General features: G+C 35.2%; 1 protein-coding gene across 1 annotated transcript; it reads left to right on the top strand.

The window, feature by feature from the left end:
• Positions 1-1,832: 1,832 nt before the first annotated feature.
• Positions 1,833-23,327, top strand: LOC127414474 (procollagen-lysine,2-oxoglutarate 5-dioxygenase 1-like). The gene is made up of 19 exons (XM_051652515.1): positions 1,833-2,036; positions 2,700-2,791; positions 3,936-4,069; positions 4,154-4,317; positions 4,832-4,944; positions 5,123-5,186; positions 8,262-8,359; positions 8,458-8,559; positions 8,828-8,959; positions 13,915-14,036; positions 14,358-14,462; positions 15,040-15,165; positions 16,953-17,094; positions 17,312-17,425; positions 17,587-17,652; positions 18,772-18,876; positions 18,959-19,105; positions 19,470-19,595; positions 22,600-23,327. The coding sequence occupies exons 1-19, from the start codon at positions 1,949-1,951 to the stop codon at positions 22,753-22,755; spliced, it is 2,196 nt and encodes a 731-aa protein (XP_051508475.1). The 5' UTR covers positions 1,833-1,948; the 3' UTR covers positions 22,756-23,327.
• The last annotated feature ends 261 nt before the right edge of the window (positions 23,328-23,588 follow it).

Here is a 23,588-nt window from a genome sequence, read left to right as displayed (position 1 = left end):
ATATAGCACGCAAACATGAATAAGCGACGCAGATGTAGCTCCGACGTGACAAAGTAAATCTAACTATATATATATATGTCTAACTTATGTCTAACTTCTTCGTAATACTAACTTTATACGAAAAGATAGGACTAATTTTGATTTAAAATCAGCCTTGTATTTTGTAAACAGTCTTCTTTGGAGTTGCTCATCAATGTAATTTTTTATAAAAAAAAAATATATATATATATATTAAATTTGAAATATTTCTGTCCATATTTTAATTGAAATTTAGCCTACAATTAAAAAAAGAAAGAAAGAAAGAAATGAAACATTTAATAAACGCACTTCGAAAAATATGTGTGTTATAGGAACATTCCGGGTTCAATACAAGTCAAAGCAGTGCTGCAACCACCATAGACATTGAGGGCGACATGACCCCCACAATATTTATAATAGTGGTCTACTGATATGTTCTTTTTTTTCTCGTGGTTGATTATTAAATTATCAACCATGGAAACCCCCACCAATCCAGAAAATGTGGTTACATCCTTGAGTTAAAGGGATAGTTCACCCAGAAATGTGTACCCATGCCATATGTGTACGACTTTTTTTTCTTATGCTGAACACCAATGAAGATTTTTAGAGGAATATCTATACAATGTAAGTGAATGGTGACCAGACTTTTGAAGCTCCAAAAATCACAAAAAGGCAGCATAAAAGTAATCCATAAGACTCCAGTGGTTTAATATGTCTTCTGAAGTGACGCAATCACTTTGGGTGAGAAACAGATCAATATTTAAGTCCTTTTTTGACTCAAGATTTCAACTTCCACTTTCAGAATGTGAAAGTGAAAGTGGAAGTAGAGATGTATAGTAAAAATGACTTAAATATTGACCTGTTTCTCACCCACACTAATCATATAGCTTTAGAAGATGTAATAATCCAGTGGAGTCTTATGGATTACTTTTATGCTGCCACACTTGCATTGTATGGACCTGCAGAGCTAACATATTCTTCTAAAAATCTTTGTTTGTGTTCAGCAGTAGAAAGTAAGTCATACAAAGATGGGATGGCATGAGGGTGAGTAAATGATAAGAGAATTTTCATTTTTGGTGAACTATCACTTTAAGCTCAACTGACAGCATTTGTGGCATACTGTTGATTGCCACAAAAAATAATTAAGACGTATCCCTCCTTTTCTGTATAAAAGAAAGAGGTTACAAAGAGGCTCTTACCATGACAGTGAATGGGGCCATTTTTTGGAAGGTTTAAAGGCAAAATGTGAAGCTTGAAAAATAGTGACATTAATTCTTCTGTTAAAACTGACCTCTAAAGTTGCTTAATCATCATCACCAATATATTAGGCTTTACAATGTCACATCATGGCAACACAATTGTAAAATTGAATGTAACTTTACACAGAAAAGGTTAGTAAGCAATTTTACCACACTAAAATCATGTTTACATGCATTTTTTTATTGTATTTTTTTTTTAAAGAAAAGGTGGGACAGGTCAAAATTAATTTTGTGGTAATAAACATTATGCCACAAATACTGTTGATTGAGCTTAACATTGAAACCGGAATTATCCTATATATTCCTTATATTCTATACTATCCTTGAAAATATCCTCCTATAAAACACTGATTTAAACTCCTTGAGAAAGTTCGTGATTATATTGCAATAAAAACTGCATGTTAACTGTTGATGTCGGCGGTGGTGATGATGGTGCACATGACATCTCGTCAGCATTGGAAGCATGATTCTCAATAGTTTTCATCAAAGGTAATAATGTTCCTCTGTGACGTGTGGTCAGGGATCTTGTGGGCTGCATTCGAGGGGTGGGGAAAGGCAGAAGTGGGCTGGCTATGTTTGTACAGTAATTTACAACTAACTTTCTCTCGAGGAAAGAACTTATTTTATCAGTCGCCGTTATTGCAGAGGGCTGAAGATTAACGGATCCAAGTATGAGACGACCAACTCTGATCTTTCTATTGTGTTTGTTTACGTTATTTTCCCCGATTTACTGTCATGAGCAGGGACCGATCCCCGAGGGTAAGCCAACGATTTCAGCTTATCATCATCTTAGATAACCTCTTCTGTACGTGATATTCTAACACACTATCGCTGTTTTACAATGAATAATGTAAATGCTTCGTTACACAAATCTCATATGCATTCGGTGAAGTTATCCGGACATTATGAAGAGCCCCAGGCCGCTGACGTGGACCGTTCATGCAGGTATCATTACAGATCCGCGTAAAATCAGTGCAGAGTTTATAACGACGAATAACTACTAAACACACTGCAAAGTCTTTACTCAAGGTCTTGCGTTTACTGTTAAGCAGCGAAAAGGCGTCATTAAGCTAACTGATATTTGTTACATACTTGAGTATTCTCGCTAAACGTGACCAGGAGGAATGCGTTTAGATTACATAACAAGACAAGTCAGATGTAAATATAATTATATAGAACCCCCCTTTAAAAGACATTTAACATTTGCAGCAAAATTAGCTTTCATGCTGTTAAAGAGCATTTTAATATTCCAGTTGTGTACGGAATTCCCGTGTGATCCTCTGGAGAAGAAAAGGGATGTAGAATACCCATTAGACAGTGTTCTTTCTGCACGTAGGCAGAGGAACCGAGCAGCTGTGGAGATGTTTAACAAATATTGGCTGCAACTACTTTAACACTGACTTGAGTTTTACTCTCTCTCAGGAGACCTTCTAGTGCTGACTGTAGCCACACAGGAAACTGATGGCTTCAGGCGTTTCTTGAGATCTGTACGACACTTCAATTACACCATCAAGGTGCAACACTTTCTCAACATCTTCCTTTTTTAAATATATTTTTATTGAGCATGTTAACAGAGGAGAATGTTAAAGGAATAGTTCACCCACAAACGCCATCCCAGATGTGTTTGACTTTCTTACTTCTGCTGAACACAAACAAAGATTTTTACAAGAATATTTCAGCTCTGTAGGTCCATACAATGCAAATGAATGGTGGCCAGAACTTTGAAGGTCCAAAAAGCACGTAAAGGCAGCATAAAAGTAATCTATACCATATGATGCCATGGTTTAATCCATATCTTCTGAAGCGATATGAAAGGTGTGGGTGAGAAACAGAGAAATATTTAAGTCCTTTTTTACTATACGTCTCCACTTTCACTTTCACATACTTCTTCTTTTGTTTTTGGCAAATTCTTTGTGCATATTGCCACCTACTGGGCAGCGAGGAAACGTTATAGTAAAAAAGACTCAAATATTGATCTGTTTCTCACCCTCAGTTATCAGATCGCATCACAAGATATGGATTTAACAACTGGAGTCATGTGGATTACTTTAATGCTGCCTTTATGTGCTTTTTGAAGCTTCAAAGTTCTAGCCACCATTCACTTGCATTGTATGGACCAACTGAGATATTCTTGTAAAAATCTTTGTTTGTGTTCAGCATTGGGTGAATCTCACAAAGAAAAACGTCTGGCTATATATATATATATATATATATATATATATATATATATATATATATATATATATATATATATATTAGGACCATTATTATTAGCACTGTGACATTGTTTTCATGACAGTTTAAGCACATTTATCTCCAAATTCTGTAATCTGTAATACAGTAATTGAAATAATATATATATATATATATATATATATATATATATATATATATATATATATATATATATATATATATATATATATAATATTTGTTTTAGCTTACATCAGGTGACTGACAATTCTTATTGAAACTAAATGGTCAAAATGGCTTCATTTTCTTTATGCACTGTAAATTCTTGTTTTTTTCCTTTAAATTTTGGGGTAAAATAAGCTATAATCCTGGTATTTTTTTAACAGTTTTTGTGAGATTCACTCTATTACACTGTTAAAGGTCTATAATCTACAAACTGATGCCTCATTCTTTTGCTGTTTTTAGGTTCTCGGGAAGGGAGAAACATGGCAGGGTGGAGATTATATGTCACCTCCAGGAGGAGGACAGAAAGTGCGCTTGTTGAAGTCTGCTCTGGAGGAGATACAGGAGGAGAACAAAGTCATTCTATTTGTGGATAGGTAGTTATCTCCTCCTTTATATCTGTAAATGGAACATTCCTTGAATTGGTAGGAGTCTTGATCGTTGACTTGGTCTTTCCACAGCTATGACGTGATCTTTTCTTCTGGTCCAAAAGAGCTGCTGAAGAAGTTTCAGCAGGTCAAACACAAAGTTGTGTTCTCTTCAGAGACTCTGATCTGGCCAGACCGTCACCTAGAAGACAAACATCCGCACGTCAGGGAAGGGAAGAGGTTTCTTGGAGCAGGAGGCATGTATTTGTCTCTGTTCTGGTATTATTGAGTTTTAGCTATACTGCTAGTTCTGGTAGTGCCTGTTCTTACACAAACATCCTGTATAGTTTTGAGTTCAGAATTGAAATGTTTATGGCACACATCATTATTTATGGGTGAATCTCACCAATCAATGTCTGGGTTATATTTCACATAAATGTTAAATCAAAAGATTAGGACTGTGACATTATTTTCATGACAATTAAGTACACTTGCCTCAGATGTTTTCATTGTTTTAATGCGACAACTGTCTCATTACTGCAATATGGTAATACAAATCATCCTGTCTGGACACAATCACAAAATCAGCACAAAGTAAAATAAATTCAACAACTACTATCATGATGTATACTTACAAATCATTTTGCATTACGTCAGTGAGAATGAGATTTTTAGATCAAATAGAATTATATCCTTGTGTTAACAATTGCATGTTCCCATCCCAAGTCCTGTAGGCTGATTTCATTGTAACACTGGCTGTTTTATTTCTAGGTTTCATTGGCTATGCAGCCAACCTTAAAGAAATGCTTTCTGACTGGTCAGGAAAGGACAGTGACAGTGATCAACTGTTTTACACCAAGATATATATCACCCCAGAGAAAAGAGTGAGTGTTTGTGCAGAGTTTTTTTCAGTTACACATAATGTGGTTTCATAAAACTTTGTAGCTCTGTTCTACGACATTTTGCCATGCTTTCAGAAGTTCACAGTTTTCAGAAAATGGCACATATTAAATGTGTTTACGCTGCATTTTGACATTTTCTTCCCTGTCATTTCCTCTTTAGAAATCTATAAATATAACTTTGGACAACAAGTGCAGATTGTTCCAGAATCTTCATGGAGCCCTTGGTAAGTGGATCATTTGGTGCACTTACAGAAGGTTTTGTAAGGTTTAATTGGAAAATTGCTCCTTTAAATAGGCCAAATTCTACTAGCATCAGCTCTCTTAGGAAAACTGTCCAAACTGCAGTGTCAGTGCAGTTCTTGCCCTGATACCTGCTGGGAAATTTCCTCTTTCTGTAACCTGTCTGTTTAATAAGTAATTACTAAATGCTTTGCTGAAGGTCTCAAAATGCTGATTGGTTTCATATGAGTTTCTCTTTGGGTTAAAAGCCATTTTCTGCTCGGCAAGCAGCTGTAGTTTTGACTCGCAGCCAGACTGTGGGTAGAGAGTGAGTTTCCCAGTTGCCTGTAATGACACTTCTGGAGCTAACTGTAAGATGTGCCTGCGCACACGTACACATCCATCAGGGAGTTACAGTCCAGCTGTACCACACTGCAGCTATAGTTTGGTTAAAAGAAGACACTGTGCATTCTGTCTGGGAAAGGGCCATTACTGCACCTTAAATATTTAGTTATGCTGTCATTTGTAAGAGATTGGTCACCAAAAATTAAACAAGAGTTTCATTGTTCCTGTGACACTTTTGAGTGGTATTTTCTCAAAAGTCTTCCATTGGCAGATAGAAATAGGTTATCTCTAAGACAAAATGTTTGTTGCTGCCCTACGAACACTTTAGAGTTAGTCAAAAGAATATTCCAGGTTCAATACAAATTAAACTCAATCGATAGCATTTGTGGCATATTGTTTATTACAACAGAAAATATTTTCAAATCATCCCTCGTTTATTTAAAAAAAGAGAAAATTGCTGTTACAGTAAGGAACTTACAATGGAAGTATATGGGGCAAGTCCATAAATGATAAAATACATACTATTTCATAGTATAGCCGTAAGATGTAAACATTATACGTGTTAACAGCATTTATTGTTACACAATCTCTGTTCTACACAATTTTAATATGATAAAAACGCTTGCAGAGTTTACTGGCATTGCGTTGTCATGGCACTGAATTTACCAAAAAAAATAAAAAATAAAAATAATAATATGAAATTATATTTTTACACAAAGAATATGAAGTCTAAATTTAGGACCATTAAGATTTTTTAAGCACATTTCCCCTCATTGATTCTGTTTGAAAAATGTCTATTTCAAACTTTAAAAGACACAAAAAAACATAAAAGTGAAAAAGTGTTTTACTGTTTTAAAGCCCTCTTTCATGTTAAGTCAAGGATAATTAATTTCCTGGTTCCTCAACCTCTGAAAAAAATGCTTTAAAAGCTTCTACTGTTCTTGTAGATCAGAGGTATCCATTACACTTACCCAAGAGAGATACACCTAAACATTTGTGGAGGAAATCATGTCATAAGAAAACATTTTCTCAGACCAGTGGATGTTTTAAGCCATTTAACTAGACCTTTAAAATCAGTATGAAACCAAAATTGACTCTAATTTCTTCTCTAATTTCTAACGACTGTTCTGTTTGGGTCAAAAAAGACCCGGTAGAGTAAGGCAGATATGCTGTGCAAAAGCCTTAAGCCCTGTTCACACTGCCGGCGGCATTGACGTTTGGTGCCGCTAGACTTTGTGATCTGTGTCACTAGTGGGGGTTCCTACATCTGAGGCCGCTCTAACGTGATTGGTAGACTGCACAACTGGCCATAGTAGCTTTTGAAATGCTGATGACAGACGATACTGCCGATTAAACGAAGATATCATTCTAGTTTGACCAGGAATCAGTTCTCTTGCCTCTAAAAATGAACATTCTCCAGGGGAGAGTGTTTTATATAATCTGCAGCAGTGCTTAAAGCATCATATCATTAAACAAAACGAATGTCATGTCAATATATGAATCAAACTCACTCAGAATGCTCTCACTGAAAATGAATGGGATCGTGTCGATATGCCGCTAGTGGTGTGAATGGGGATTTAGGCACATTAAATGTTTCACAAAAAACATTTGTCTTATGATTAGTGATGCACTGTAGAAATAGACAGTAGACAGAGAAGAACTGCATAAAAATGTGTTGACCATTAAGAAAACCTTTGTTGTTAACTACTCTACTGCATAATGCAACAGCAAAATTTACAGTAATTCAAGTGTAAATCTTCAGTGAACATGAAGCTAGTTCTATTGGCACTTTTTCTCCACATTGTATGTGGATCTGGAATGTGGAAAAGATTCTTTAGTGTACACTTTAGTTGTAGTAGAATATTACATTACTCAGTTCATTTAAATATAGTTGTAATTTGTCAAATATTATTATTGTTATTATTAATAATAATAATCTGACTGTACATTGTCCTGCTTATTACATGGCTACTAAACAAACAAATAAATAAATGGACATAAAGTTTGGATTTTCATTAATTTTTATTTTTTATTTTTTTATTTTGTGAGAAGTCACTGAACAGCTGAATTCCTCCTCCGGATTGCGAGTTCTCCGAGTTCTGTTGGTGTTTATTTTGTAAATAATGACCATCTGATTGCTAATACAGCTTATTACAAGACTGTATGCCAAATAAATAAATAAATAGACATTAAAATCACTGATTTAAGTTGAAGTTATTTTATTAATTGTAGAGATAGCAGTTATCCGAGAAGTAGGAAAGATGACTCGCAATACCCGGATTACCGGTCTGATATGTCTTGATCCCCAGATGTGAAGTTATTATTCAATATATAATATATATATATATTTAATATCAAACCACTAATACTCGACCAATCAGAATCGAGTATTCCAGAGGCCCGTGTTATAAACAATAATACATTTTCAATCGTAATTTCTTAAATTTGGCTTTTATTTTGGCGTAACGCTCCAGGAAGCAGCGAATCATCATGAGCGTGCCACGAGCCGCATGTGACGCTATTATGAAAGGTCAAATGTTCTTTTAATGTTTTCAGCATTACTCGTCATAATTGCATTTTTACAGAGCTCTATAATTAAAATTTTACTAGTAAAAATTCAGATTCGAGAACTCTACAATTAATTTTTTTTTTTTTTTTACACAATTGAATTATACTAACAATTGTGTGGCTACAGAAAGATCATATTATTAATCTTAGTTTATTTTCATGAACAGATGAGGTTGTGCTGAAGTTTGAAGATAAACGTGTGCGAGCCAGAAATGTACTTTTTGACACACTTCCTGTTATAATCCACGGCAACGGACCCACCAAAGTAACGCGATTTACCATCATTATTCATATAACTGTAATGAATAAGCAAGATCTGTCTTCTTCATTTTCATCATTTTTATTACATGCTGTGTCTTTCAGCTTCAGATAAACTATCTGGGGAACTACATCCCAAACCTGTGGACATTTGAGACGGGATGCACAATTTGTAATAAGGATTTGCGACTGCTTTCTGGACTCCAGGTGAGCCTTACATTTACTTTTCCTCAGTTTTTAATTGAATTAAATTTCAGTGAAAATAGCGAACCCTGGAGACATTTAAGGAAGATATTGTTGTGTTTATTGCTCTTATTCTAATCCTTATATGACTTTATCTTAATAATCTCAGACACAGTCATAGTCATGGCTACAGTAAAGCATATACATTTAAATTAATTTAAGCTTTAGATGATTCATTTTTTTTCAGTTAGAAATTGCAGAGTGTTTATTTAGACTTGCTGTTTGTTTGCAGGAGAGTGAATATCCTGTAGTGGTCATCGGGGTTTTCATCCAGCAGCCCACTCCGTTTGTCACCGTGTTCTTTGAGCACTTATTCAATCTCAAATACCCTAAAAACCGACTCAGATTATTTATCTATAACCAGGTAAGATATTATGTTACAGATTTATACCTCTTCTATGTATCTATGTTTCCAATTATGCTCTTAAATCATGCTGCACCTGTGATCCATACATGATATTAACTGTTTTACACAATTTACATTTACTGTTTACATTAAGTGTAAATCATCTCTGCGTATGTACATCTGCTCATATGTATGCTCACGAGCACTGTATTAGTTATCCACACATAAAGTGATGCTTTGGAACTTATTTTAGCTGTATTACATGTCAGTCAATAAACATCTGCTTCTTATACAGCAAATACTTTAAAGCCAATGCAAAACAAGATTATATTTGAGCATTTGAGCATTGATTTTTACAGAAGAAAGTAAACATAACACATTCAAACATGCAGTTTTATTGGCATGAATGGGTAACAAACCATTAAACTAAAATCCACATTGTGTTGTGATAACATTGGCTAGGGCTAAAAGGTCATTTAGTGACTGCGTTATGTGGCTCTAAAAGTTCTTGATTTGGTTGGTGCAAAGTACTTGGTGTGCATTATTTTCTGAATTGATAAAAAACGTAATATCTTAAGTAGTAAGGGACAAAAAAGTCATACATACGAATACAGATCAGACTGGATTGATGTCGCCACATGTAACACTTTGTATACAATGAAGATCTCTAATTTACACCAAACAGAATGCTTACCACCATTTTTACCATGGGATTTGGTATTTCCTGTATATGTATATAATTACCAGATTTTACATACAGTACATTCGTAGTGGTTGCTGTGCAAAACAACCTCACTTGTCCTTATAAAATTGTAATATTTTATAGTTGTAGCATTATTTTTTATAAATTCTCATTCTCTAACATTCTCTTTAATAACACTTAAAGGAATGTGTGCAAAAATTCGCCTAGATCAGCTGGTAAGAAGTTTTCCGAAGCGCCATCGACAACTGTATGCACCGAACTTTGGAGAAACTACAGCTATTCCATCATCTCTTGAATGCTACTGTTTTTTTGTTTTTCCTAAACAACAATGGCAAAATCAGAAAACAGGTCAGGTTCCCCATCAACTTGTAATACGCCCTGTTCTTTTCAATAAAGTGTGCCATTATTCATTTTTTTCATAAGCTGGGTCATTCAGTGTTATTCAGCAAAAGGCAAACGAAAGTAGTGGTCGACCGATATATCGCCTCTGACTTTTTTAATTATCAATATCGGCCGATACATTTTCCAGTTTTGCCGTTTTCTTTTCTTTTCTTGAGGGCACTGAAAATCGACTGCTTGCATGTGAAGCGACAGAGACATGTAAACAATCAGTCAGGGTTTGTTGTTACGTACCATCGTGTTACTACAATAATAGACCAGTGTGCAACACAGTCTCATTTAAACGGTCCACTTATCAAAGTTGGAACACGGCAGACGCGTTTGAGCTCATAATGTTAAAGTGCTCGCCTGTTTCATTCTACCTCTCTCTCCTCAACAGTTCCCTGTAACATTTAACTGTCTTGTCTAATGAGAAAAAGGCAAATCTCAATAAAACTAATCATATACCGTCTGCAAATATGCGCATATCTCGTTTAAACAAATGTAATAAACAAACCTCACACAGCTTCAGCAGATCCAGCATCCTGTGGAGCACTTATAAATCTTCCTCTGAAGCATGTATTCTAACAGTCTCTCCTCAACAGCTCCCTGTAACTTTTCTAATGATAAAAGGCAAATATCAATAAAACTTATATTATATACCATCTGCAAATAAGCAGATATCTTGTTTAAACGTGTAATTCATGAACCTCACGAAAATCCAGCGTTTTCTTCCCGTCGAACGTATTCCATCAGCCAGAATCAAAAACTTCAGGATCAGGATAAAAATTCCTCTCATTCACAAGTCATGATGGTCACTCACAAGCAGGCGATCCAGGCTGTTTAAACTGTCAGGAGATTGAGGCTCACGCTGGATCCGCACGAGCACGTGAGTGCAACTTCAAGGCTGCGTCTGAAACCAGGAAAATGCTGCCTGTATATGGCGGTAGGATGAAAATAAGGTGCTTTATCAGTCGACCACTAGATGAAAGCAAAGTAAACCAGATCAGATGATTACATTATTTTTATTGAGGACACAGGTCCTCTTGTACATCTGAATTTCTACCTAACTTGTCATTTTGCTTACAGATTGCAGGTTTAATGAATGTGCTAAATTTTTCACTCAAGTAAATGTAAGAAATTATGATATTGTACTAATAGTGTCATTCCTGGTATTCGGTGCCTTTTGGACATCATAACAGTTAGAAAATCAAACACAGGTTTTAAAATCCCTTCTTGTGTAATCATGATAGGGAGATATAAAACATTTGAAAAATGTTCAAGCTCAGGTAAATACATTTAAGCATTTATGAAACTAAATAAATTAAATGGAGTACCAAAAATGTCCACCATGTTAGAGACAAATTAACAACAATTTGAAAGACTTATGTTTTAAATGTATGGGCATTGTGTACATTATCTTGTCCCTTTGTCCTCTTAAAAGCTTATCAGTTAATACATTATATAAAAATATTATGTATGAATTGTACTTACTTTCTCTCCAATGCATTTATTAAAAAAACAAAAACGAAATGCTTAACGGGGTGGTCACAATAATAGGTCTTCTGACTTAACAGAGTGGAGATTCTGACCTAGTCAGCCATTGCACCATGTCTGAGCAAAAAGAAGCTAACATAGAAGGTTTATCAAATAAAGAATTGAATGGATTTTAAAATGTTGATTTAAAAAATCTGAACTACTACTGACTTTTCATATTTCACTCAACAGAGTGGACGTATTAAGGTTGACCACATCAGATTGGAAAGATAAAATAAGTAAAATTAGACAATAAAACAAATTGAGGATCTCACTTTACTTCCCAAGTTGTTTTCCCTCCAAGGAAGTTATGTCAGCTTTATGAAATGATGTAATTCTTTTTGCCAGCTTTCATTTAAAGAGACAGTAGTCGAAAATAACAGAGTGGACAATAACTTAAGGGACATGCTAAAAACCTTTATTGTAATTGTTAAAATAAATGTAATAATTGAAAACAATTTACACATTAGAAAGATGTACCCAACAATGTGAAAAATTGGGAAAAAAATAACTAATAGTAAGTCTTGTATTCATCATGAAAATGGGATACACAAGCCTGGGGACATAGGACAAATTTTGATATTTGGTGGTTTGAAATGCTGTAATATGTCTAAAAATATATATTTTTAATCAACCTTAATATGCTTAAATGGTTATATTTATGTCAAAGACAGCTTTAAAATATTGAATAATATACATTTTAAGGCAATAAGATCATGATCTTTACTCGGGATGCAAAAGGCACCAAATACCAAGAGTGACCCAAATATGGCCTGGGTTGAGGAGTAACAGAATACATGTAACGAGATTACGTATTTAAAATACTAAATATTAGTAACTGTATTCCACTACAGATACAATTTAAATCATTGGTAATCAGAGTACAGTTACATTCAAAAAAGTATTTTGATTACTGAAGAGATTACTTTGCCTTTAATTGTCATTTATTTTATTTAATATGTAGTCTATTCAGTTGAAAAACATGTATCCATATAAATGATGCAATCCGAGGAGCTTTTGAACAGCGGTGAAACACGTATGATTTGTTTCATCATACGAGTGCTTTCACATTGTTGTGAGTGAAAAGGTGGATATGACGTCATTGAGGAACTTTCCCTTGGAAGCCTGATAGAGGAGCAACATCGTGTTTCTGCAGCTTAACAAAAAACAGTTAGAAACACTTTGACAAATGAAACAAATCCAATAAATACCAATGTAGCCTTTAACATTGTATAGAAATCTACAAATAATATATTTTCTACCTCATTCTATGAGCAGAATCCACATACGATCAGAAAATGATGTCGTTGTGTACACTCTGTGGGGTTTTGAAATTTGGAGCAACAAAAATAGTTAACCTTGTGTAAATTGTCATGTAAACCTTTAGCTTTATGCTAAGCTAAAATGCTATTTCCTGTCTTTACATGCGTTTTTTTTTACCTGGCACGATTATATTTTATAATGAATTCTATGAAGAAAATTCACATTAGAGCATTATTTTTTTTCTCTAGTAAGACCTTTGAAATTAGGGCAAATGATGTACTGCAGATGTAAAAATCCTTAAAACAAGACAAATTTACTTGAGTAGCAAATCTACATCAGATATTTTGTCTTTTTTTTTTTTTTCAGAAAACATATATTTACAGTGAAGTGCATTTTTTTTACTTTATTTAGTTGTTTATAGTCAAAACAATTAAAATTATTTAGATTACTGACCTTGAGTAATCAAACAGAATTTGTTACAAATTACATTTTACAGCATGCATTCTGTAATCTGCAGAGGAATACTTTTTAAAATTAACCTTCCCAACCCGGATAATGGATAATGGCAATGTTTTGAAAGGGATAGTTTTCACAAAAATGAAAATTCTGTCGTAAATTACTCACCATCATGTCTTAGGAAACCCATATGACTTTCTTTCTTTGTATGCTCTTTGAAGCATAAGCAAGATTTCCGAGGGAAGATTTTCTGTGAATACCAGCTTAAATTTAAGTTTTTTTCCTCACACAAAGCTATTGGCTTCAGAAGACATGGAATATAGTGCATGAGTCATATGGACTATTTTATGGTGTTTTTTTTGTTGTTGTTTTTTTTAAAGCTTGACAGTCTCTGGTCAGAGAGCAGTGTGAATATTTTTCAAAATTTATCATGTTGTGTTCCACGGAATTAAGAAAGTCTGTTGGGTTTGGAGTAAATCATCACAGAATATGACGAAATTGAATGTTACATTTTTTTGGGTGAACTATCTCTTCAAAATAAAGTATGTAAAGTTTGTAAATTGTCTGTAATATACCTATATATACATTCATCAAAATATACTGCGGGACATTGCTTCCCATTTCATTTCTTTTGTAGGAGTCACACCATGATAAACAAGTTCGCACATTTCTAGAGTCTCATGAGTCTGTGTACCAGGCTGTTAAACTGATTGGACCAGAGGATGGTATAGATGCAGTGACATCACGTAATATAGGCTTGTAAGTGTCCTCTTTACATACTACAACTCAGTATTTATAGACACAGATTAAATTCTGAGCAATGTGCAGTATAGACACTTTTGTATTCATATAGTACATCTGAACACTATGAAAACCTGTGAATACAGTTACATTGTCAATTTTTGTAAAAATAATAATTTTTAGCAAATTTCTGATTGTGAAAATTCCAAAGAACTCCAATTAGCTTTGTATATTACAGTAATTGTTTTTATTTTATATATATATATATATATATATATATATATATATATATATATATATATATTATTTTTTTTTTTTTTTTTTTTTTTTTTGTTTCAGCGATATGTGTCGAGATGACATTGACTGTGAATACTTCTTCAGCATTGATGTGGATGTGGTTTTAAAGAATGAAGACACACTTAAAATCCTGATTGAGCTCAATAAGTAAGTAAATAAGGAAGACTTAAAGTATAGTATGGACATGAGGGGTCACAGTGGTTTTCTGTGTTGAATTCATGTCTTCTGTTCTTTAATGAAATAATAATTTAATCACTGGCCTTAAGATATATCACAGGAGAAGCATTTTTAGGTTTCTTAAAGACCCCTTGAAATGTTTTGTTGGTGTAACCTAATGTAGTCAGGTAGATTTAAACATGGTAAGTCATATTTTTGATTAGACTTAAACTGGTTCATTTATATGTTATTACATGAAGCACATTTTCTGTTAACTTGTGGGGGAGTGACATTCTCGTTCTAAAGGGCATTTTATTGGGCAAAAATTTGTTTAAGCCCCCGAGTGCAGGATGATGTCAACAATATTTTTTGATCTGTTTTACCAGAAGAGATATACTGTCCATTTCAAATACATTTATCTGCTAAAACTTTTAGTAGTACACTTGCATATAGATGACCTCAAAGCTGAAAAGCTACAAAGTCGAATTTTGATTTCATAGGGTCTTTAACACCAGGAGAAAACAATAGGTCAGTTCTCTGTGATTATTCTATTTTATCAATCCCACAGGCCTTTCATTGCCCCAATGATGACCAAACCAGGGCGATTGTGGACGAACTTCTGGGGTGCACTTAGTGCAGACGGGTACTACGCCAGGTCAGAAGATTACGTGGACATAGTTCAAGGACGTCGGGTGTAAGTTATTATATTTAGTTCATTTCATTTGAACTAACCTCACCATTATCATGAAACCATAGAGCTATTGTTATTGGAGGGTCCTGTATGTACAGTGGCAAGAAAAAGTATGCAACCTTTTGGAATTAGCTGGTTTTCTGCATTAATTAGTCATAAAAAATGATCTAATCTTCATCAAAGCCACAAGTATAGACAAACACAATGTGCTTAAGCTAACAACACACAAAAAATTATAATCTTTCATGTTTTTACTGAAAACATCTCATTAAACATTCACAGTGCTATGGAAAAAGTAAGTGAACACTTGGATTTAATAACTGGTTGATCCTCTTTTAGCAGCAATAACCTCAACCAGTCGTTTCCGCTAGCTGCGAATTAGACCTGCACAACATTCAGAAGGAATTTTGGACCATTCTTCCTTACAGAACTGCTTCAGCTCAGCCATATTCTTAGGATATCTAGTGTTAATGGCTCTCTTGAGGTCATTCCACAGCATCTCTATAGGGTTAAGGTCTGGGCTCTGACTGGGCCACTCCCGATTTTCTTTTTTTGAAGCCATTCTGTATTGGATTTACTTCATTATTTAGGGTCATTGTCCCACTGAGCTTCAGCTGGCGCATAGCCACCATGACATTATCCTGTAGGATATCTTGATAAACTTGGGAATTCATTTTTCCCTCGATGATGGCAAGCGGACCAGGCCCCGAAGCAGCAAAGCAGCCCCAAATCATGATGCTCCCTCCACCGTACTTCACTGTTGGGATGATGTTTTCATGTATGCCGTGCCCTTTTTATGCCATACAAAGTGCTGCGTGTTCTTCCCAAACAATTCAACCTTAGTTTCATCAGTCCACAAAACATTTTCCCAGTAGCTTTGTAGAGTGTCAAGATGGCCTTTGGCAAACTTCAGGCATCCAGCAATGTTTTTGTTGGAAAGCAGCGGCTTCCTTCGTGGTGTAATGACATGGACACCATGCGTGTTTAATGTTTTCCGTATAGTAGACTCATGAACAGAGATGTTAAACAGTTCCAATGATTCCTTTAGGTCTTTAGCTGTCACTCTAGGATTCTTTTTTACCTCATTGAGCATTCTGCAGTGTGCCCTTTGAGTCATCTTGGCTGGACGGCCACTTCTAGGGAGAGTAGCTACAGTACTAAATCATCTCCATTTATAGACAGTTTGTCTAACTGTGGACAATATCTAAGCTCTTTGAGATAACTTTGTAATCCTTTCCAGCTTTATGCAAAACAAGAATTCTTGATAGTAGATGTTCTGAGATCTCTGTTTTGCAAGGCATGGTCCATGTCAGCAGATGCTTGTGGATTTAAACTCAAAATGTTTGAGTGCTTTTTATAAGTCAAAGAAGCTGTAACATGCCAACTCCTGACTCTAATTTACTTTTGTTGACGTCATTAGCCTAGGGATTCACAATCGTTTTCCAGCCTACACTGTGAATGTTTGAATGATGTATTCAGTATGTACAAGAACAATACAATCATTAATGTGTTATTACTTAAAAGAGATTGTGTTGATTCATTATTGTAATTTAGATGAAGATCAAACCAGATTTTAAGACAAATTTAGAAAAAATTCAGGTAATTCCAAAGGGTTCACATACGTTTTCTTTCCACTATACATTATATGTGAAATAGTGTCCTAACAATATAACATAAGTGTAATGAAAGTTTATGTCGCAGAGTAACAACCTAGCATGTTGTTAAAAGAAACGTGTTGAAATTTTCACACCGTGTATGGAAAATGTGATCATTCTCTGGTTCTTCTGTAGGGGTTTGTGGAATGTACCTTATGTGTCTCACATATTCCTGGTGAAAGCAGATGCACTGAGGACTGACCTCAAATCTCCTGACCTGTTTGAATCTGCAACGCTTGATCCAGATATGGCCTTCTGTGCCAACGTCCGAAACAAGGTCAGAGAAACTTTAATACATATTAAACAAGAAAAATATTTCACCAGAATACACGACTTAAAAAACAGTTAAAAGGTGGATGATGCACGTGAAAACATCTTTCAAAATGTCATGAACTACCATTTACTTTGCTTTCAGAATCACCCAATGTTGTGTATAGCGCAAGTTAAATTGCTTGCTGGCTGATATCTTATGCATTTCCTTCTTTAATTCATAGGGAGTCTTCATGTTTGTAACAAATATGTACACATTCGGACGAGTTTTATCTACAGAAAACTACCAAACACACCACTTGCACAATGATCTCTGGCAGATTTTTGAAAACCCTGTGGTAAGATTGAAAACTGTAGTTATTTCAGAGACATATTTCAGAGATTTCAAATACTATACGAAAGACGAGACATTCTGTAGACAGGCTATATTTTATTTTGTGCTCTACTGTTAATTTACCATTTGTTTTGTCTTATTGTACTTAACTATTCCCTGGACCAGGACTGGGAGGAGAGATACATTCATGAGAATTATTCAAAGATTTTGAGAGACCATCTTTTAGAAACAGTGAGTATTCAACCAAGAGACAAAACTGAGATGATTATAGCCACATTGGGTATCGCCAGCCACCTCACGATACAATACGTATTGCGATACACATGTCACAATCCGATATATCACAATACAACACGATATTATGGTTCGATTCCGCTTTTAATTTCAATTAATTTGGGTATAGTTCAGTTATAATGTCCATTTTGTTTGCATACAGTATGAAAAAAATTCTGTTTCAGCTTATGATGTTATTCATTATACAGGGGATCTTTAAACTTGTTAAATTACAGACATATCAAACTTACAAATTTTATTTTATCATTACTTTTTCATCATTTTGGTGACATTTTAGCTTTTAAACAACATTTTTTTGACATTTTTCAATAAATATGGTGTATTGAAATTGCATGCATTATATTACATATACTGTATACAGTATATTGTTACATGTTTGTTGTTTACATGCCTTATTTGTGCTGTTTACAAGTATTTACCTATGTATGTAGAACAAGTGCTAAAATGGGACTGTCTCTTTAAGACCAGCAGCAGGGATTCTGACAGTAGTGTTTGTTTGGTCAAATGGCTTCTTTACAGCATCCATGTTTAGGGTTAGGGTTCAGGGTAAGGGCTGGATTAGGATTAGGGGTTAAGGTTAACAGTGTCACTATAGATGTAATTAAATGCAGGTACTATAAATGTAAGTACAATGCAACAACACGTATGTACATAATAAGTACATTGTATCAAATGCTTAAGTACATATTAGTTAAAAACACCTAATATAAAGTGGGTCCAAAATGTTTATTTATATACATTTTATTCAGTTTAATAAATGAATATTTATTTGATGTATCGGGGTGGAAGAAAACTTAATTTGCAAGAATGCCATTACCTGTGTTGAATTTCTTTGAATTACAGTTCAGTAAATTCTTCTTCCTGTCATTCCAATTAAAATTCCACTTCAACATCCTGTGGGGTGTGGCTAGTTGAATTTAGGAGCCAATTCTTAAATTTAGCATTTTGCCGAACCCTGACCATTAGCAATAGTGTTGGCGAACACCATTAATGATTTTAAGTCTCTTGTAAAGTCATGATACTTGAAGCTTTGTTTATTTTGACCTTTTTATGTAGCCGTGCCCTGATGTGTACTGGTTCCCTGTTTTCAATAACTTGGGCTGCAATCATCTCGTTGAAGAAATGGAACATTTTGGCCAGTGGTCAGGAGGTGGTAATGTGGTATGTGCTGTTTTTCTCTGTCTTAATATATGTTTCTGTCTTAGTATTTCTTTTGAGTGAACCTTTTTTTTTGTGCGTTTAGGATACTAGGATTCAGGGTGGATATGAAAATGTCCCCACAATTGATATCCACATGAATCAGGTGGGCTTTGAAAAAGAATGGCAAAAGTTCCTGTTGGAGTATATAGCGCCTGTCACAGAGAAAATGTATCCTGGGTACTACACACGAGTGAGTCTTGCTTTGTTTTTTTTACTTTGAAAGTACATCTTTTTTCACTATTAATGTAGCTTGTAAAAGTGTCGCTTTGCAGAAAAGACCCCCGGTCTTAGAGTATAAAGAAGGCAATGGGAATGTTAGATGCAGTGGCGGATATAGGCATGGGTGACATGGGCAGCCACCCAGGGCAGCATCTTGCGGGGGCGGCACAAGGTGCCCACACAGACAAGTGGGCTCTCTGAACTCCACCAGCCATCTCATTTACAATCCCCGCACCCCCCCCCCCCCACCATCAACAACTTTGGGGGAGTGCTGTCTCATTACGCAAGAATGTCCTTGACATCTGTGCAACTGTCTGTGTGTTTGTGTTCTTCAGGCTCAGTTTGATCTGGCATTTGTAGTTCGGTATAAACCTGATGAACAGCCTTCCTTAAGACCTCATCACGATGCCTCCACTTTCACTATCAATATAGCACTCAATCAAGTGGGGACTGACTATCAGGTGAGTAAAAACATGTATATAACACTTGACTGTGTTGTTGTTAGGCACAAAAGGAAGTGGATTTTAACGTGGCAAAATCAATTTAACTCATAGCCTCGATTGGTTTTTTGCTCTTATAAAACACTGTCAAACACTTGGGAGCAATTTCCAAACACCTGAAGGTACCACATTCATCTGTACAAACAATAGTATGCAAGTATAAACACCATGGGATCGAGCAGCCATCATACTGCTCAGGAAGGAGACGCATTCTGTCTCCTAGAGATGAACGTAGTTTGGTGGGAAAAGTGCAAATCAATCCCAGAACAACAGCAAAGGATCTTGTGAAGTTGCTGGAGGAAACAGTAGACAAGTATCTATATCCACAGTAAAACGAGTCCTATATCGACATAACCCGAAAGGCTGCTCAGCAAGGAAGAAGCCACTGCTCCAAAACCACCATAAAAAAGCCAGACTACAGTTTGCAAGTGCACATGGGGACAAAGATCTTACTTTTTGGAGAAATTTCCTCTGTTCTGATGAAACAAAAATGGAACTTTTTGGCCATAATGACCATCGTTGTATTTGGAGGAAAAAGGCTGAGGCTTGCAAGCCAAAGAACACCATCCCAACCGTGAAGCATGGGGGTGGCAGCATCATGTTGTGGGGTGCTTTGCTGCAGGAGGGACTGGTGCACTTCACAAAATTGATGGCATCATGAGGAAGGAAAATTATGTGGATATATTGAAGCAACATCTCAAGACATCAGCCAGGAAGTTAAAGCTCAGTCGCAAATGGGTCTTCCAAATGGACAATGACCCCAAGCATACCTCCAAAGTTGTGGAAAAAAAGGACAACAAAGTCAAGGTATTGGAGTGGCCATCACAAGGCCCTGACCTTAATCTGAGAGAAAAGTTGTGGGCAGAATTGAAAAAGCATGTGCGAGCAAGGAGGTCTACAAACCTGACTCAGTTACACCAGTTCTGTCTGGAGGAATGGGACAAAATTTCAGCAACTTATTGTGAGAAGCTTGTGGAAGGCTAACCAAAACATTTGACCCAAGTTAAACAATTTAAAGGCAATGCTACCAAATACTAACAAATTTTATGTAAACTTCTGAACCACTGAGAATGTGAAGATAGAAATAAAAGCTGAAATAAATCATTCTCTCTACTATTATTCTGACATTTCACATTCTTAAAAGAAAGTAGTGATCCTAACTGACCTAGGACAGGGAATGTTTTCTACGATTTAATGTCAGGAATTGTGAAAAACTGAGTTGTGTATTTGGCTAAGGTGAATGTAAACTTCTGACTTCATCTGTATATACATACTACTGTATTTAACACAGCAAATCCCATGTACACAACATTTCTGAAGTGAAACAAACAGTTATTTTATGCAATATTTAATTACATTAGCATAAATTGCAATATTTACTCACATTTGCATAAACTTGAAAAAAAAGAAGATGACATTTTTGACCATTCATTGAAAAATCTATTGGTATATTTTGGAACTGATACAAGGGAAATTAACACTTCTGTTAATCTGCCAAATGAACATGGTTATCGATTGATGCGTAATGGCCAAATATCACCCAATTAATTGTCCTGGCCTATATAATGGTCTATCACTATACATGCAAAATATTGCTGGAAAATGAGAGTCCCATGTTCACACTGTAATACAGCAACATGTCTTGACCTGCAACTCTCCTGAAAGCTTGAGAAGTGGAAACTTCCAGATATTCCAAGGATATTCCCTGTTGCTTGAACAAAAGCAATCATGATTTTCTGCTCCTTAATTAATTTTACTTTAAAGGGATAGTTCATCCAAAAATGAAAATTCTCTCATCATTCACTCACCCTGATGCCATCCCAGATGTGTATGACTTTCTTACTTCTGCTGAACACAAACAAAGATTTTTAGAAGAATATCTCAGCTCTGTAGGTCCATACAATGCAAGTGAATGGTGACCAGAACTTTGAAGCTCCAAAAATCACATAAAGGCAGCATAAAAGTAATCCATATGACTCCAGTGGTTTAATATGTCTTCTGAAGTGACGCAATCACTTTTGGTGAGAAACAGCACAATATTTCAATCCTTTTTTTTACTTTAAATCTTAACTTTCACTTTCAGAATGTTAAAGTGGAGATTTATAGCAAAAAGGTCTTAAATATTGATAGGTTTCTCACCCACAACTATCATATCGCTTCAGAAGACATGGATTTATTCACTAGAGTCGTATGGATTACTTTAATGCAGCCTTTATTTGATTTTTGGAGCTTCAAAGGTCTGGTCACCATTCACTTGCATTGTATGGACCTTCAGAGCTGAGATATTCTTCTAAAAAATGTTGATCCTCTGTTTTGCGATGATATATATATATATATATATATATAACATTTTATCATCAAAACATGTTGAAAAAATTATTTTTTTGCATGATTTTCCTTCTGGATGGCATATTTTGTTCTGGGCATCTAAGATATAACATTGGATTATTCAGCCAAGCAAGCTCACAGACAAGTATATAAAATGTTTGCATATTTGGAGCTTACAGCAGCAGTTATTGGAGCATAAACAAGATGTTTGTATTTGATGACTTACAGAAATCATATTTCACTTTGTGATTCTTTTGAAAATCTTTCAAACTGTGGTATTAGGGCAACAAAAATAAAAAAAACATTTAGGTGTTATGTGATGTTATTTTAAGTAACATAAATACAGAAGTGATGGTAATCTTTAAAGAGTTCAGATTCTAAGCTTTCAAATGATACCTCTTATGCCTGACTTATGTATACAGATACTTTAAACGTTGTAAGCGTAAACATTTTTCGCAATATAGCGCCCCCCTTCCGGCAGGTCCATAGAGTTTAAGGGGTTGTGCTGCACTGCCCATGTACACAAATACATTGTAAAATGCTTCATATTTTTTGTCTGCTATTTTTAAGTAGTTTGATAGAGCACAGAGTATTTTAATGATATATGACTATTTATTACATTCACTCTTCTGTTCAGGGTGGTGGCTGTCGGTTCTTGAGGTACAATTGCTCCATTAAAGCTCCCAGGAAGGGCTGGGCACTCATGCACCCAGGACGCCTCACTCACTACCATGAGGGCCTGCCCACCGTAGAAGGGGTTAGATACATCGCCGTCTCATTTGTGGACCCTTGAGTTAAGATCTTTCTATTGGAAACTTGAATCTGCTTTTCCACAAGAAGGGCTAGAAAAGATAATCAATGGGAGTTTGTGCTTGAACATGTTGAAACAGTGCCTTACAATTGTGAATACGGCAGTGTAAATATTGTTTTAATATTTTTGTTACAAAAAGGGCATTCTTTGATGTAGACATTAACGATGAATATTGAAAGCAGTTTTGACAGATCACTATGCAATTTGTGACTTCTATGCAAGGTCATTTTTACTCTGTTTAATTTATTGTCTTGTGTAGAAGGGATTATTCCATAGAGGAGATTTACATTTCAGTGATGCATACCGATAACCACACCAATGGAGATATGTTCTGTCATTGGCTTTGACATTCACAAACATATGGAGTTGTTTTTTAATTAATGATGCCCCTCAAGCATTCGGTGCTACTGTTTGTAAACAGTCTGATTAATGATTTGTTTCCTTACAGCTTAATGCTGCTTGTTAGGTTTGGAGATTTATTTTCTTGCCTTGTTTATGAATCAGCCATCATGAATTTTGGAAGAAAACACAATAAAAAGGAGAAAATTAACAGACTGCTCAAATGCATAATTGTTATTGGCCACACACTGATATCAAGACACAAAATGTAATTCTGGTGTTTTTATAACTAGCAGCTGGTTAAGTTTTATTATAGTCAGCTTTGTTTTGCTTATCTTCATCTTTCCAGTTTAATTGATTTATTAATATGAATACAGGCAAAATTAATGAATTTTAGTGAGAGTGTGAATTGAAGCTATAGTACACACACCAAAAGAGGATAACTGAAATATTTTAGACTATAAAAATAAATCAGA

Source organism: Myxocyprinus asiaticus, chromosome 24 (genome assembly GCF_019703515.2).
Source record: "Myxocyprinus asiaticus isolate MX2 ecotype Aquarium Trade chromosome 24, UBuf_Myxa_2, whole genome shotgun sequence".
Classification (NCBI taxonomy): domain Eukaryota; kingdom Metazoa; phylum Chordata; class Actinopteri; order Cypriniformes; family Catostomidae; genus Myxocyprinus; species Myxocyprinus asiaticus.
Note: the sequence above shows the minus strand (reverse complement) of the source record. Positions and strands in the feature narration are given on the sequence as shown.

Bases quoted from the DNA above. Each gene is read 5' to 3' on its own strand.
- LOC127414474 (XM_051652515.1), top strand. From the start codon at position 1,949: ATGAGACGACCAACTCTGATCTTTCTATTGTGTTTGTTTACGTTATTT. The intron at 2,792-3,935 runs GTGCAACACTTT...TGCTGTTTTTAG, and splicing joins ACTTCAATTACACCATCAAG to GTTCTCGGGAAGGGAGAAAC. The intron at 18,877-18,958 runs GTATGTGCTGTT...TTGTGCGTTTAG, and splicing joins GGTCAGGAGGTGGTAATGTG to GATACTAGGATTCAGGGTGG.